This window comes from Tinamus guttatus, unplaced genomic scaffold (genome assembly GCF_059628265.1).
Source record: "Tinamus guttatus ecotype Peru unplaced genomic scaffold, ASM5962826v1 Tinamus_guttatus_pri_ptg000197l, whole genome shotgun sequence".
NCBI classification, from domain to species: Eukaryota; Metazoa; Chordata; class Aves; order Tinamiformes; family Tinamidae; genus Tinamus; species Tinamus guttatus.
The window spans coordinates 318,547-335,603 of NW_028288731.1; the positions used below are offsets into that span (position 1 = coordinate 318,547).

The following is a 17,057-nucleotide window of genomic DNA, read 5'->3' on the forward strand; positions in this document are numbered from 1 at the left end:
CATGCAGCCCAGGATGCAAAAAGTCGGTGCCTTTCCCTCCCAGACTTGAGGAAAATTTGATCCCCACTCCGCTCAGGCTCAGCTCTTCCAGAGGAACCCTCCCTGGGAAGCACTGGTGATGCCGCCTGCTCCCTCCATCCTAAATCCTGTGGGTGAAAACACTGCTGGAGGGAGCTGGTTTGACCCTGGAGCCCCTCTGCAATAGGCAAAGTGTCTGTCCCGGTTTTGCCCAAGTGAAATGAATGCTTTTGCTGTGAGATGGGATTTCTAACACCCTCTTTCCGTGATAATCTCCCTGTGCGGGTTGGCACCTGGACCGCTATTTTGCAGCTCAACAGCAGCTCGGAAGCAACCCGGCTGCATCTGAGCCCGTGGTAGCTTCCCAGACCCCTCTAATGCCCACGTGACAGTAAACACTTAAGCCAGAACTTCCCTCCTGAGGCTATGGATTATATTTGAGGAATAATTTAGCAATCTCTTCACTTGTAGGTGGTAAGGCACTGTTAGATATTGCCCATGCTCATCTCTGATACGTGGTAGGGTGGCCCTCGCTTGGATGCTCCTGCTGGTCCTGCTTTGCCTGGGAGAACTGGGGCAATCCCCAGGCAACACTGAGATTCCCCCGCTCCCACCGGATTGTGCTCCCAGCTCCAGGCTGGGACAGAGGCTGGGTTGGACCTTTGGACCCTCCTGCTTGGGGTTCTTTGTTCACAACAAAGCAAATTTGTGTTCAACATGGGCTACTAATTGATTGCACTCTGCACACTTTGGTGGGCATCCCGTCCACTGGCAGCCGGTGGCTGCACTGGCTCTGCTGTCAGGAGGGTGAGGGTAGAGAAGGCCCCAAAGACTCCTACCCAGGTGCCCCTGTTCAGGCTGCAGCCACCGCCGTTGTCTCACAGCCCGGTGGCCCCAGGTGTTCCCCGTTGGCCGGTGATGCACCAGGGCCTCATCAGGGAGGATAAAAGCTGCAGTCCTGGGGCTTGCTGAGTTTTGCCTGTGGGGCTGCAGGCAGCTCTTTGGGAGCAGAGCATTTCTGAAGACCTTCTGCTCTGCTATGGGCCTGTGCTACCAGGGGAAGCTGTTACCCTGCGAGGGAGGAAAGGTGAGTTCTCCTGCTTGTGCCTTTCTCTTGATGCTGGTGGCTAGTTGTGTTTACAGGGCTAAAACAGCCCCTTTTCCCCCAATTCCTTGCTTTGCGTTGCTTGTTTTGGGCTTTGGCAGTGTTGTCTCCCTTGCTGGCTCTGATTCCCCCTTGCCTGTGTGAGGGGGATGCGTGGGACGATGTGGCTTGTGGAGGAGGTGGCTGCTGGTGGTGGCTCTGTTGAGCTGGGTGCCTGGGCATGTCCTGCCTTTGGGGTGCCATGAGATGGGCCGAGGAGGAGGCTGGGATGGGATTTTTTTTCCATTAAGGCACAGAAAGAATCTTTTTGGCATGGATATTGGAATTGGGATAGCTTGATGCTGTGCATGAAAATGAAAGGGAGCTCTAGCTGGTGCTGGGATGATTTGCAAGGCAAGTGAGAGGCAATTTTCAAATAGACTAGGATATTTCCAGTGCTTAAAGGGGTCTGACTTGTCGCTGGTCTTTTGAAGCCCTGATTTACAGTGGGCCCTTGCTGAGCACGTCGTAATTTGCAGCCAGAAGTTCCAAAGTGGTCATGGTCTCTATATGGGGCTGAGTGTCCCTTGTCCGGCGGTGCTTTGTGTGTTGAGCTTAATGAAGAGCCGGGGCTGGGCTGATTTGTGAGCGCTGTTGTGGTGGTGGCGTTGGAGGCTTTTGAAATGCGTTACTGACTCAGGGAAAGTGCAAAGGGGGAAAAAAGACATTTTGCTACTGATGGAAAAGTCAATTATAACATTTGCACACTCTGGAAAATCGCTGATGCAGGGTGGGAGGTAATAGGAGAGTCAGCTTTGCTCTGCGTTGTAGGATTTGGGGGGTTTTGCTGAGAAATGTTGGTGTTTTTTAAAAAATGGTAACTTAAGCAATATGCCATGGCCAGCACTGTGGGGCTGAGCCTTGTCCATGGCCACAGGGCACCCTAAGGCTGGTTGCAGATGTCACCTTCTGTTGAGCCCCAATCTGGTGCCTTGCAACTGCCACCAATGTGGCCCATGGCCGTAGATGAGGGCTTAGCAGTGTGTTGTGCTCAGATGATCTTGTCCTGCATGGTGGTGGTGAGTGCTGAAGTGCTGTGCAGGACAGTCTGGTCTGCTGTTTTACAAAAGCCCCATAGATTTATTAAAAATGTTTAAATTGCAACACTGGAAAAATTATTTTCCTTATATCCTGTGTTTCTAGTGTTATCCTTGAAAAAGCAGCAGTAATTTTTCTTTACTAATCTCTTGGAGAAGGGAGTGGGGAGAAAGTTGTAGTGATTGTCTGTAATTGCCCCAGCCCTTTGGGGCTGGGGGTACCGATCCAGTGCTGGGAGATGGTGGCTTTTTGCAAGGCCACGTGGCCCTGGCATTGGCATGTCCAGGCTTCCAGGGGAAAATAGCTCCCTAGAAGCTGGCAGGGATGGAGACAAGTGTTGACACGGCTTTTAGCAGGAGTTAGTGTCTGATTAAAGGGCTCTGGCCCCAGCAGCAAAACCTGAGCCCTTGACATAAGCCAGGGATCTAATAATACCTGAGGTGCATAGACAAAGCATGACTTCACGATGTGTCTGCTGCTCTGTGCTTGGTGAGGGCTGCTTGGAAACCTCCCTGCCATGAGGATCAAGCCCTTGGTGCTGCCCTCTCCTTGCCCTCTGGTTTGCTAATGGGAGCAGAGGCACTTTGGGTTCAAAAGCTCCAGGTCAGGCGGGATCCTGTGCACTGCAACTGGGGGTTGGCATGGCCAGGGGCTGGTGCTGCTGCATTGCTGTCTGCACTGAGGGGGGTTTGACCCCCTTGCCTGGCATTTGGGCTCCTTCTCATCCATGGGCAGTGCTGCAGGGTGCTGCTTTGCAGAGGTGGTGGTGAGGCTGCAGCTGGGCTTCCTCTGTCCATCTGCCTGTGGGGTGTCCCCTCCCTGCCAGCTTCCCAGCTGTGTGGGGTGATGAGCGGTGGTCATTGCTGTTGGCATCCCACAGGAGCAGAGTTTTCCTGCTGATGGGTGCTCAGCCCATCCTCTGCCTCTGGGAGAGGATCCTGCAGGTGCTGAAGCCCCCAAGTTCTCCATCTTTTGGTGGAAGCCATCTCTTCCATTCCTCCTGTGCCATTGTCATGGGCAGCTACTTGAAAAGGATTTTTGCTTGGCATCCCTCCATGCTGTGGATTCCTGATGGGAGGAATTGCTGCACAGACCCAGCCTAACATTTTGGAGTCTGGATGCTGAATTTTAAGATGTGGTGGCTGCTGAGTCACTTGTTTTGGGGAGATAAACTGATATGCCTGAAAAATGATGATGTTATGCCTCAAAGCTGATATGGGCAAGGGCAGTTGGGTTGCTGCTCTGCTTCTGGTGGTAGCAGCACACCTTGCAGGGGATGCAGTCTCTGCATGATGGGAGCTGCAGTGTTGAGTTTTGCCTTTCAGATGTCTCATCTGAGACAGGGTCTGTCTTGCTCACAACAGAAGTTTGATTTGTGGCACTCATCCAGGTGAGCCCTCCAAAATGGGGCTGAGACTGAGCCTTGTGGCAGGGGGCTGTAGCTTCATTCCCACCTGTATGAGCAGGAGCTGAGGTTTGCTGTAGTCCCAGTTCTTGGCTTGTGTAGTTTGGCTAAAGGGCAGGCGATGGGGCTCGGGGATCACTGGTATCGGAGGTTTTTCTGGATCTGTGCCCAGGCCTGGCCTTGCTGTCCTTTCCCAATCCCCAGCACCCAGTTAGGCAGCCTAAAGGCTTCTCTGCTCCCAAGTGCTGGCACTGGCTCTTGGGCTCCTGCTCCAAGCTGCAGGATTTTACCCAGCCTAGGAGGCTATATTTAAAACACATTAAAATCCACAGTGCTGGGGTGTGCCAGGACTTTATTGCCTCTGTGAGAGTGAAGTCATATTTTGCTCCCTGTTTCCTGATGGCTCCTTCCCAATGCTGGAAGCCTGAGTGTTTTGCAGGGGGTGGATTCAGCTCTCTGGGGCTAAAAAGGAAAGATGGAGTGAGTGCACACTCAAAAGTCATGTCATATGTAGTTCTCCTGGGTTTGTAGGAAGCAATTAAGCCAATTAATTTATTGGTAAATTATCTTATGATGAAGTACAAAATAACTGCAATGAAATGCTGACATTCACATTAATACTAAATTAGTTACTGTATTATGACTGTTCTTACAATGAATGCCCAGTAATTTAATAGTAATGGGACATTTAAATAATTTAGCCGATAATTCTCTAGATCACTTACATATATAAATGAGTGTGACAGCCTCTTCCCTCAGCTCTGGTGCTGCTGGACTGGCGCCATCACTGGCAGTGGGAGAGCGGTGAAGCTTCCTGGCACCCTCTCTGCTGGGGCAGGTCTCCTTCCCAAATTGCAGCGGTGGGATGGACATTGGAGACCCAGCCAGGGCCACCTGATCGAATACTTCAGCCATGGAATTGCTGTGTGCTGGCTCTATGGGACGCAACAGCTTCGTTTTCAAGTAGTTGTGCTTTCTGCAGTGATTATAAATAGCATTAAAACTGCTCCTGGTTTCCCCCTACCCCGAAAGAAGCCTATGAAGCAGTTCTAGAGCTTGGCAGCTATGTGCAGCAGGGATTGGTCTGCTCTGCCATTTTAGGTCTGCAAATCTGCTGGCTGTTTGCTTTATCCCCTCCTCTTCACCCCTGCACCCATGAAGCTGAAGCCACCTGCTGTGGCTTCGAATCCTAATGGAAGGAAGTGGGAAAAACGAAGCTTTGCAATGTGTGCATCCCACCCACTGCCAGATCCCCCTAGAAGCTAAATTGCTCTGGTGGTGTTTTCCTGCCCCCAGAGCAGGTGAACACTGCAGGAAAACCGCAGGCTTTGACCTTAAAGTGCATCTGGGAAGGTGCAAGCTTGAGCCAAGCCCCTTGCAGCCTCTCTGCGTGGGGTCACCCGTGTCCCCAGAGAAGTGCATTGACAGTGATGTGTCACTGTGCTGTCAAGACTGGATTGAAGCTGCTGACACATTATTTAATGGTCTTGCTTACCTCTAGCTGAGACACAGTCTTTTCATCACTTCATATTTTGCTGTCAAACCTGTTGTGGAGAGGAGTATTCCTCTGTCTGCAAGATTGAGGATGGAATTACCCAGATTAGTTTTGTTGCAGATGAGAGGCTAGGAGGTGTTTAACACAAACCTGGCCATCTCCTCTGACAGCCTGGCTCTCCTCATCAAGGAGAGTTGAGTTCCTTTTTTAGTCTGGAGCTGCCAAATTTGCAAAACTAGCAGCCTGCTGCAAGTGTCTGCAAAGGAGGAATAAAGGGAGTGCGTATTTTGCAGCTGCTCTGTTGGGAGTGACTGAATCCAAGCAGGTGCCACTTGCAGCTTCCCCTTGGGTAGCCATTTTTTTCTGGGCTTTTGCTCAGATTTTGTCTTTTCAGGAGCAGCTTTCTTTCCAGTTTGTTTCCCCTTATGAGTACAAGAGACTGTGCTGTCAAAGCCCTCAGTCCAATCCCCTTCCCACCCTGCTTTGCTAGTGTAGCTTCTTGAGCATTTTTGACTGGGTTTTTTTCATAGGAGTTTGGCCTATGACAGGTTACCCCTGGTAAAGGCACACTCTATACAAGTTGCTGTCAATGTGCTTTTTGGCAAAATTACTCTAGCCCAGGAAACTGGGAGAGCAAGGAATGGAGATGGACTGCACAAAGATGCAGAAATGCTGGAAATAAGATATTTCCTTGTTACCTTGAAGACCCTGAATAATCAGGAGGGAGCAGCAGCCCTGCTGTGCCCCAGGATTATGCTAAAAATCAGTTGCATCTGGTAGAGCATATGCAGTGCAGGTGTGATGTGTCCTCCTGGGTCTGCCCTTACCAAAACCCTCCTGGCCTGTTCTATGGTACGGGCTGAAAATGAGCAGACCCCTGAGTAGTCCAGTCCAGCCTGTGTTGCATCTTCCAGCCTGGTAGAGACCCTTGTGTTCCTGTGGGATGGTGTTTGCTTAAGGAGACATTGTGAGTTCCTCATTGTCTAGTTGTTGTAGGTATGTTGCAATCGGAGATGAAAATGGGTATTTGTGGCTCTGGTCTTTAGTGTAGGAGAAACCTGGTGAGTAAGGCTGTGCACTGGCATAAGGATGGTGCTGGTGCCAGCAGTGTCGCTGAGGATGCCTTCATGCTTTGCAGCACTTTCAACCATGCTTTATATCTTGCTGCTTTGCACACAAAGTTAACCAATTTGAAACTCAAATGCTATTAAAAGTACTAAATGCTGTTGTGAGCTGAGTACTGCAAAACAGTTTCTCTGGACATCCACAAAAATAAACTGCCTGGCTGTGTTGCTGCTTGCTCTTCTGCTTTTTAATGTTTTCTCCTAGCATCTGCATCCACAAATGTGTGATGTGTCAAAAGGCAAAATGGTGCTTGGTCCTCATGTGGCTATGTAAATATTCAGCTTGTAGTAGAGTACATCAAGTGCCTTAAAATCCATCCTAATTAAAGTCTTTATAGTTCTAATTGTTTTATTGAGGATTGTAATGCATTAGACTTAGATACATAAAGTAGTTAGTTTTATAAAGCATATAGGATATTAAAGTAATGAAAGGCATTACTATGACATCGATTTTTAAGGAGAGTTACTAGCTGAAATAAATGGCTATAGCCTAAAAGTTGATGACGTTACAGTCCTGAGTAATGAGTCCTTCTGCCCCCTAAAAAAAAAAAAATCTCAGAATGCATAATGCTGCAGCAGATCAGTGGTGGTTAACTCTTCATCTTCTGAGTTACATGCCACATAGGTGTCTCATCCTACCTTGTAGCTTTTTAAAAGCACAGTAAGAAATGAACACTTTTCCTGGATGAACTACAATTTGGAGTGCATTCCTCTGAAGTGGCTCCTCTGGTGCCATCTCCCCTTGAGTGAAGTGGAGCTGTGACTGGTATGGCCAGATGAAAAGCTCTCAAGGAAGTTATTTCTTTTTTTCTTTGCTTCCTTCTTTCTTTTTCCCTTTTGCCTTTCCTTTGCCTCTTCCTTTTTCTGCTTCTTCCTTCTCTGCCAGTGCTTCGATTCGTGCTTTACCCAGCGGAGTCTTGGAATACCAAGCCTGGAGGATTGAAAAGCAGGGCTATGTTTTAATAGTGCTAAAGAAAATCATGACAGAACACTTGAGGAACTTGGTGCAATGGAGCATTCCTTATGAAAGTCTTAAAATCCTGGCTGGCTCGTGGAGGAGCAGAAGTGAAATCCTGAGCTCTCCTGAGAACATTATTGTAATGAAGTGCAGCAGTTGCTTGCTTGAAGTGCGTCTCATTAACATGAATGTTAGCTTAGACCCTGTGTGTTGCTATAGTTATTGAAATGTTAAAACTTCTGCAATGGACCTTATTTCTGAGGTATACAGCTCTTGTCAAAGCTCCCTCTGGTCTGAAATCTGGCACTAGACAAAGTCTGTCCTAGTTCAGCAAATCAATCCAGACGTTTTTTATTTTGGTGAGAGAACTTAATGTTTGGGGTTTGTTTTATTTCTTAAAAACCTGTTTATTGCTTTCAGATGCCTGTTCACAGCGCTATGACTTGTAAATGATTTTGGTATAGCTGCTCAGCAAGCTTGCCAAGCTTCTGGGCTGTAATGTCAGCAAGGCATTCTAGATCAAGTTAAAATAATGTGAAATGGAGAGGGTAGTGTTTAAAATTATTAATGTGTAAGAACTAGTCTTCCCTCATGGGTATGTAAAGAAATCTCTATTGACAGTGTCCTGCCTACACTAGATATTGCAATGCCAGTGGGTGCTGACATTTTTGATAAAATACCTTTTCTCTCCCTCTTTGCTGTGTTCATCCATGTGCTGCCTCTCAGAAGGGAATATCTTTCCTCTTAGACACCCTCTGACCACAAGATTGTCACTCACTAAACCACCTGCACCTCAACTGTGGGTGTCAATATGGCAGTAAGTGACTGGCCCCGAATTAAAAAAAATCTTCCCTTCCTGGAGAAATGCCCTCCGCAGCTCCTTGGTACAGCTGCCTCTTGTCTTTCAAGCATTTTGTACCAGTCACAACTAGCACTTGCTGGAGCACCCTTTGCCCCTCTGGGGCCATTATTTCTATTTAAGGATTTTTATCAATCACACTGGTGTGATAATTTAGAAATTTGAAAAAGTAGGACTATAATTGGGGCAGAAATTTGACTAAATTGAATGGAAGAAACCATATTATCACAAATTCTGCATTATTTATAGTCATTTTGGAACCCTAGCAGAATAAAAATGTCAAATGGAGAGATTCATGTTTCCAGTGAAACAGACACTCATCCTACTGTTACTCTTCAATTCAAATCCTGCTTTTAGTTCTGGCAACTTCAGAAAGGAATAAGCAAAGCAACAGAAAAGGTCCAATGGCAATGATTAGAGGCGTAAGGAGAGGGGCTTCCATATGAGGAGAGATGGAGACTGGAGTTAATTAATGCAAAAGGCCGTTTTCAGAGTCTTCCCATGTTCTGTAATACAGGTGCTGCAGCTAATTTCCATGACATTTAAGGGAAACAAGTCTAAAATGGATAAAAGGGAATACTTTAAGGGCTGTAATTAATGCATGCTAATAATTGCTGTGGGACAGTGAGGACAGTATCATTTTAGCGCTGTTCAGAATGAAGTGCTGTCTGCATACTTGGTGCTGTAAAAAGGCACATTCGTGAAGAGCAGAATAATATTTGCAAGTTAAACTCACACCAAATACTAGCTCTCATGTTTCAGAGTACAAATGAATTACTGCTTATAGCTGGGAATGATATGAGTTTTGTCTTGTTGCAATGTGGAATTATTAGCCATTCCCTGAGGGAAGATAGTGGTTTAGATAGGAAGCGTGAGGGAAAATAATTTGCCAAATATCACAAATGCTGCCTGTGCTGAGTGAGCCAAATGGCTCTAAATGGCAACTGGAGAGTGTTCAGCAGGGCTGGGAGAAATGTATGTGCTATCATTAGGTTAGTGGTGGAAGATGACTTGGACAAAGTTGCAAGAAGCTGCATCCTGTTTACTGTCCAGAGCATAGTGGGGGCTCAAAGCCAGGGGGTGTTCAGAGAGCTCAATAAAAAGGAAACCTTTGAGCCAGGAGAACTTGCCTGCTTTTGTGTAGAAGTTTCAGGGGGATGGTGGCGGTAGAGGGGGAAGCTTTTTCAGGGTCTTCGTTTCAGTGCAAAAACCCTACCCCATTTTAGGTCCTTGTGTAGGCCAGTTTTGGCTCTCCCTAGTGCATAGCAAGGCTGCCCTCCTGTTCAGGGTGCTGGTTGCACTAGTGTCTGGTAGCCTTGAAGAGCCCGAGTTGAGCACCGTGGGCTTTTTGCAGTGTCAATGTTGACAAGCTGTGCTGGCTCTATTCAAACAAGCCAGTTCAAGCCTAGTTCAGCTGTCCCTAAGCTATCCTGAAATTGCTACAGCAAATAAATTGTGGACCTGTACCTAAGCCTGATCAACTTTCCCATTGCTTGCAAAGCCAAAAGCAATACAGTGAAAGCAGAATTAACTACTGCATAAAAATAATCATCCTCCATGGAAAGAAAGAATAATTATACTACTGAGCTACATGTGAAAAGTAGCTGCTTGCAGAATGATCCATGCACATTTGAAGTGTATACGGTGCAGCAGGTTTTGCTCTAAGGATTTTATGGCCCTGTAGTGGGGGGAAGGTTTGAGTCCAAACAGTTTTAGTCCCAAACCCAAAAGCTGTACCATGGAAGATTATTTTTAGAACTATCTGAAACACCTTCCAGGAGTGTTTTCTGCCTTTCTGAGCCAATGTAGGCAGTTTGGCAAATGTGGCAGCAGTCTCCCAATGGTATGCCCATCATCTACCTGTGTGCATGGAGGCCTCTGTGCTCCAGGCCAGCTGGGATTGATGTCACATGCGTCTGGGCAAGAGCAAGGTGGGAGACAAGGAAAGGCAGCCAGCTGGCACATGTCAACATCACCTTAAATGTTTCTTCTTCCTCTTTGTACACGGGGTCCTGTCTGGCCAGAGGAGTCATGAACTCAACAGCCCTCAGTGGCTTCTTGGTCATCTGCAGCATGCGTCGTTCGCTCAGGACGGTTTGCACAGCCTGGAAGATGTGTCCCTGGGTGAAGCCATCGGATAACTTGGCTAGGCAGCTTATGTTCAGTGTTTTGGTGATGACTCCTCCATTCTGCAGGATGATATGTTTCCATAAGACTGTTCAGCAAGACCCAGGAAAGGAGGGAACACCAAAGACAAGCATTAAGGAAAGCAGGAGAAATGTAACATCTTGTTATTGAAAAGTGGGTAATAGGGAGTATTAGTGAGCAAAGCCAAGGTTCAAATCTCTAACTTGCTGTTTTTCATCTACAGACTTGCAGCCTTTAGGCACATCTGTTCTTAAACTATTAGTGATCCATTGCTGCCTACGAGTATTTTTGGAAAGTCATTACGGATGCGTAATGTGAAGTAGATGTGTATAAAAGTGGAAGAGAATACTTAAATTTGCTGAAGAGAATGCATGGAGAAATAACTTGTCCAATTTTTTCCCATATGGATGTGTAGAGCTAAGTATCAACAGCCTATTTTTATTTTGGTGACCTCAACTACATGTTACTCCTGAGCTGAAGGGGATGTGATTTCTGGCTTAGAAGCAAAAGGCTTCCAGGTATATAGGCACATATTACAAATGACAGGTGTAGATGTCCAATTGATGCTTTGCTTGTTAATTAAATGATGATTCTCTTTTTAGGTGCAAAACTCTTATTTGAAAGGATTTTTAATGTTTGGGAAGTACCTGGGACTTTGCTCCCTGAAGTAAATAGAAATAATAATTTTGTTTTATCATCTATAAAGGTCCTGCCTCAGAAAAGCTTATTAAAATTGTTATGACATATTGCAGTGCTTTCCTTTAGTGTCCCACATGAAAAACACAATACTTGGGTAAAGGAGGAAGAGCTACTGAATAAAGAGGTTAAAAAAGGTCCAAGTTCTTATGTCTGAACACTCATATGTAGTATAGAAAAGTTTGGAATAGGAGTTAATGTTGCTAGATGTAGAAGCATGAAACAGAAAAGTCTGCTTTAGCTTTCCTTTGATGGTAATGCATGTATGGGACTTGTACCCATAACTACTGACAATTCTGTACTACATTTTTCACTCAGATTGGGGTCTTCCACTTGATTTGTGACTTGGCTGAATTGCAGACTCAGAGAAATGGATGCCCACAGCAGTGAACATTTCTGCATAGCAGCACATGTGCTGCAGCTTCTGGTGCAGAAGGGTCATGCATAAGAGAAAATACTGCCTTGTTGACTAATTAATAGCAGGGGGAAAGTATAAGACAGTGGATTTCCTGAATCGGTGATCTTCCCTGTTTGCTGTTCCCACACTGCACTGAATGGAACATACTGGTGTGTAGCAAAACAGAGGGCTGCAGTGAACAGACAAAGCTTGAGCACTGCGATTGTAAATGTTTTTCACAGCTTTTCTGTCAAAGCAGTTTCTTCAGTTGTGAAACTGAGTGTCAGGCCCTGAGAGTTGTTAGGAGCAGATGAGTGGCCTGTATTGAAACAGTGTTTTCATCTTGTTTCAGGGGAATCTGAGCCAAAGAACAAGCCAGACACTTGCTGTCTAGAATGACAATGTCAAAGAACCAAAGTTACAAGTTTTAATCTGCTTTAAAATATCAAGAGTTAACTTTTGAGGGCAGTCTGAGGTTTACTAATTCAAGTCTCTTTGGCTCTTTTTCAACCGAATTAGTGGTAGGAGTCCCCGAATGTGGTTGTTCAATCCCCAGGAGTGAACATAGCTCAACTCAATTGCTATTACCTCCTTTCTCTAGGTCCTACTCATGTCTCTTATCTGTTAGCAATTTATCAGAGCTGTAACATAACATGAAACACATGTTAGCTTGCTCAGAGACCATTTCCCATCTACACTAGGAAAATTTTTGGATGTGGGAGAGATTTACAGTGTGTTAGGCAGTCAAAACCTGTCTTGAGCTTGCCTGAACATGCATCATCTCAATACCTCAGCTGCCTCCTGGAAAGGCAGTACCAAACTGGACTTCACAGTTGCATGCTGTTGTGCTGAGGTGAATATATACAGCAATAATGTCTGCTTTGCTCAAGGTACACTTGTGTAGTGAGATCCCTGAATTGAAAGTATTGAAAACTGTTTTCTGACACATCCACTGAGATTGGTGGCATAAAGGGAGTCTTTCCTTGATGCAGTGATGGACAGGGCTATTCATGCTGGAAGAATTACTGCACTGTTTAGAGTCCTGACAGGAGCTGTTTAGTGCCACTGAGAATAGTTTAAAATCTCTTTTTCTATGTATCTTTAGACTGGACCTAAATCACCTTTTTGCTTGTGAAAGTAATTGCACCCTGACCCCCTAGTGCCCAGAGAAGTATTAATCAAATGATATTGGGGAAAGTCTTATACTTTTGGGAATATAAGGCCTTCTGTGAGGCAAGTCAGAAGGACTTGGCCACACTCTTATGTTTTTTTTCCTAGCATTTCATTCATGTTAAGCTTAATTTGGAGTATTTTCTTAGTATATAGCTATTGCAGACTTCAAGCTGATTCAAATTTTGGCAAACTTGCATGTCAATGTTTGTCTTTTTTCCAGCCATTTAAGTTAGTCCAATAAAAAACATGATTCTCCTGGCATGATTTGCCTGTCAGACAATATCTGTCACTCAGTAAATTTGTCAGATGTTGCAAGGGCCTGTATCACTGTATCACTAGCTTGCCTTTGCTAGGCAAGCAAAATATTGGATGCCTCTGTTTTTTTTACTATCCATAAGTACAAACACAGAATTTGATAATGACAAAACTCAGTCTCCCAGACATGGTTCACCTTATGGCAAAGCCCTGAAATGTGATGTTTAGGACTTTGAAATTGGGTATGCATAATGGGAATTGAGATTCTCTGTTTAAAAAAAGGTAGTTTAAAATAGAAAATGTGCACTAAAATCAGATCTTGGTTATATGGTGAAAAATAGTTGGGCCTAATTTAGTGTACACTGAGCACAAGGCATGTTAGTTGCTGCAGAACAGCAACTTTCTACTTCCTCTCTACTTCCACTTTTATTTGATCTTTGGGGGATCCTCAGTATGAACTAAACTTTAAAGAACTGAGATGTAGTTGGGGCATGAATGGAGTTGATCAGTTCTGAGGATAATCACATAATAAGCTTGGATCCTAAGTACTAGTAATGATCAGGGAGGGTGACTTGAAGTACTTGCCAAATCTTGAAGCATAGTCAGGCCTAGGAATCAGAATGATTTTTTGGTAGACTTTGCAGAAAGGTCTGAGGTCAGCATCAAAAGGGCGTCTGCTGGTTCCCACTAGCAACACTCTGTCCTCTGCTTTCAAAAGCTTGAGGAATGTGGGCAGAATTCTTTTCAGTCGTTTTGGATCAATCTTGAGAGCATGTAAATACAAAGAGGAAAGGATCATCAATGCTAACAGTTTAGAGCTAATGAGGTGAAGTAACTTTAGACATGAGCAATTCCTGGTGGATACCATCTGCAATAGGTTTTTGTGCTCTTTCAGATGTATATTTGTCTAGTAAGCAGACTAGATGTTCAACCTAGGTAATGGAAGGCTGCTGTCTTCTGAAAGTCAGGGTAGCTCTTGATTTCTGCTATATGCTTGCAGGTTTGAGAGCTAGTGTGTGTATTTTACATGCTGGTTCCAATGTTGAATGACAGGAAGTCATGACCCAAAGAATTCCTGGTTTTGAACTTGAGAAATACATCAGGTACAGAGGTTCAAGCAGTATCAGCCAAATTGCTGGTAATTGTTGTGGTTCTCACAGCTCTTGGGAGTTTATGACCTAATTTGTAACTATATTAAATATGAAGCTATGCTCACTGATTTCTGCTGTGGCTTCACCTTGCTGAGGCTCTAATCTGAGAACGCAAGCTCTTTGAACTCAGGATTTGGTTCTTTCCAATAATTTACCATTTCCCTTTATTGTAGATACCATTTACAGAACACAAATATCAAGCAAAACCTGTCATTGGAAGGCTATGCTTGATAATGCTTAAGTGCATAGTGGTTGGAGAGGGTTAATCAGATTGCTGTGGTGCTAAGCTTCTATTAAGTTATAACTGAATAATAGGGCTAGGACAGGGTATGGTATTCATAAGAGTCTAATGACTTGAAAACCTCTTTTCAGAAATGATTGAGACTAAACATCCAGGTGACCCAGGCTTGCTTGAGCACCTTACTCTAGGTCACCTTGGGGTTTTTTCTGTATAGGAGGCAGATGCCTGAGAAACTTTAGCTTGAAAGTCAAAACAGGCCTTTCTTAATGCTCCAAAAGAGACTATGTTCTGCAAGCCTTCTCCATTGCAGGGTAATGTGAATCTACATTGCATGTCCTGTTTCTGTGATCCAGTTTTTGCTTCTTGTATGTGGAAGCAGCCAATTGACAGAAAGGAGGAAAAAAGCTCTGTTCTTTGCAGGGAAAGCTACCAAGAAGGATCACCTGGGAAATCAAAAATCCTTAGTGTCCTGGGGTAGAAAGTTGCCCAGCTATTTTCTAGTTAATTTTGTCTTATTTACAGTATGTCTGGCTTCTTATTCTTTCCATTTTCAAGGTTATACTGAGCATCTTAAAGATGGCCGATTGCCTAACTATGACAGTACAGAGTTCAGTATGTCTTGGGCATCAGGGCCAAGTTCCCTCTTCAGAACATGGGCATGTTGCTTGCCAGGACCAAACATCCCACTCATGCTTGCTCTTGGATGAAATGTTCTTGTGACTGTGGGCCACTGCCAGCTGTTGTTTTTCAGGTCCTCCTTGCTCTTGTGTACCTGTTGCTCCTAGGAGAGTGAGATCCCTGTATACTGTGCTCTGTATGCACAGGCTTACCCTGGGGGAGAGGAGAAATATTGGCTTTTCCCTTGTCCAGGAAGGAGGTTGACTGTCTACCCCTAGACAGTATGGGTTACTTTGCTGTCTGGAAGTGTTCAAATTGCAAGCTCCCAAGTTCTTATTCAAGCTTTGCCTCTAAGTAGTTTTTTGGTAATGAGCTTGACTTACATTATATGAGCAGACCATGTTAAACAAGCTGTTATTGCAAACAGGCCTTTGGAATAGTGAGTAGCTCTGCCACCTTTGCTCTGTTGGGGGCCTTAGTCACAGCAATGACAATGTGTTTAATTTTGTTTTGAAGCTTTTTGTGCTGAGCTGCTTCTCATGATTTATATACACCTTGCTGCTCAGAGCTGTTGAGCTTCCCACCTCTGTGTATTAGAAGGAAGCACAAATATTTACCAAGATGCCTTGTAGATCAAGCTTTGCTAGAAAGGAGAGAATTACTGCTAGATTATGTTAGGCTTCTGGGGAAGCAGTTGTGCCTCTTAAAAATAAATTAAAAAATTGATAAAGGATAAGAGTTACTCCAGGTGAGGCACCTGCAGCATGTGTATTCTGCGAAAATTTACTCTAGCAGGAGATGCTGAATTTTTTAAACTGATTCCTATTTCAAAACAAGTCCTAATTTATCCCCTGTGTTTGGAGCATCCATTTTTCTGGTGACAAATGATGTCCATGGATTTCCACTGATCCTATGTTTGGTTACAAGAACTGCTCATTGCTCAGCTTGTAGGAATCCTATTTCTGAATTTTAAATGACCCTCTCAGTACCAGAGGGGCTAAATGCTCTGCTCCCTTGTTAAGCCTACTAAGCCAGACTGGCATTTGTGTGTCAGCAGCTCCTGTTATGCTTTTGAAAATGTGTGTCCATAGTGCCCACATTTCAGGGATATGTCCTGAAAGCTAATAATATCACCCTCCACTTTGAAAGAAATGTCAGCAGCAAGAGGGGCTGTTGAAGAGGCAAGCTAGGATTTCAGCAGTCATGTGGATCTGAGCAGCAGGAAAAAATGGGGTGAATTGTGAAGGTGACCTATATTTGTTTAAAAATGTGAGTGGCTGAACTGCTTGCACAGCGTGCTTAGCAACTGGATTACCATAACAGATTTAATATTTGACTGCTTGGTGTCCTTTAGGGGAAGAATTGGAGAGAGGTTTTTTTAGTGGGCTTTTCAAGACTTTATATTTGATCCTCAGTGGTGGTGCCAGAAATGTCATCCTGGGATGAGTGAGGTGACTTCCATTTCCTTGGGCTTCTCCCAAGGGCTGCATTTACCTTCTTGGAGTGCTCCTAATGAAGGGTCCCTAGGCTGCATTTATAATTGCTGCCCTTCTCATTTCATGTTATATGGCTCTGAACACTAAGTTGTGCTATGTGGCACAAATGATTCTGAGCTTGGTGCTGTGTGTGAGTCTAGGGATGCAATAGCAGGGGCACAGGTTTCTTATGGGTTTTGAGGATGAGGCTGAATTATGCTTTGCCAGTGTCTGTCAAAGCAAATGGACAAAGACCACAATTACCCCAGGCTATTTTTGGCTCCAGCTCCTATTTTTTCTCCCTGGTGGTAGCTGCAGTCAGGGTTAGGGTCCAGGAAAACCTCTTGCTTGTGGTGTTGGCACCGCTAGAGGGCATCAACCACTGCACACCCACCTCAACCCTCCAAGAAATGACAGCCTAAGCCAAGATGATGGCTGTTTCACCTACCTCCAAAAAAGCCCAAAACCCCCACCAGGCATAAGGGTCTCCCTGTCTTAATGGCAAAGGTTTATTTTTCACCTGGAGCTCTAAAGAATTTAGATTAGGTATTTTCTCAGCATGAACCTAATCAGGGTTTCAAGTGAGGTGCTCTCTGCAGTGGTGTAGCTGTGCTGTGCCTGCTGGGTGGTGTTTTAATTCTTTCTGGTGGGCAATATCCAAATGACCCAAAGGGAATGAAGAAATATCAAGAGGACTCCTGGGTAGCTAAAGAAAATAATTTGTAAACATAACTTTTTATTAAACGCTTTGTTTTCTCAGTATAAATTTATCTTTGTTACTTTATTGTTCAGATTGGCTCCATCCAATTTCTCAAATTAATAGAGCTGAACTATTTAAGCTCACCTTAACTTTTGGTTTCTT

The 17,057-nt window shown here is 44.8% G+C and overlaps 1 protein-coding gene across 1 annotated transcript in view; it reads right to left on the reverse strand.

Annotated features, from left to right (window-relative positions):
- Window positions 1-6,958: 6,958 nt before the first annotated feature.
- DRC11 (dynein regulatory complex subunit 11) overlaps window positions 6,959-17,057 on the reverse strand; it is a 100,101-nt gene continuing 90,002 nt past the window's right edge. The window contains exons 17-19 of the mRNA XM_088523676.1: window positions 13,296-13,473; window positions 10,018-10,256; window positions 6,959-7,155 (exon numbers count right to left, since the gene is read on the reverse strand). Coding sequence (XP_088379802.1) covers window positions 7,021-7,155; window positions 10,018-10,256; window positions 13,296-13,473 — 552 coding nt within the window. The 3' untranslated portion in view covers window positions 6,959-7,020. The remainder of the gene's footprint in view (window positions 7,156-10,017; window positions 10,257-13,295; window positions 13,474-17,057) is intronic.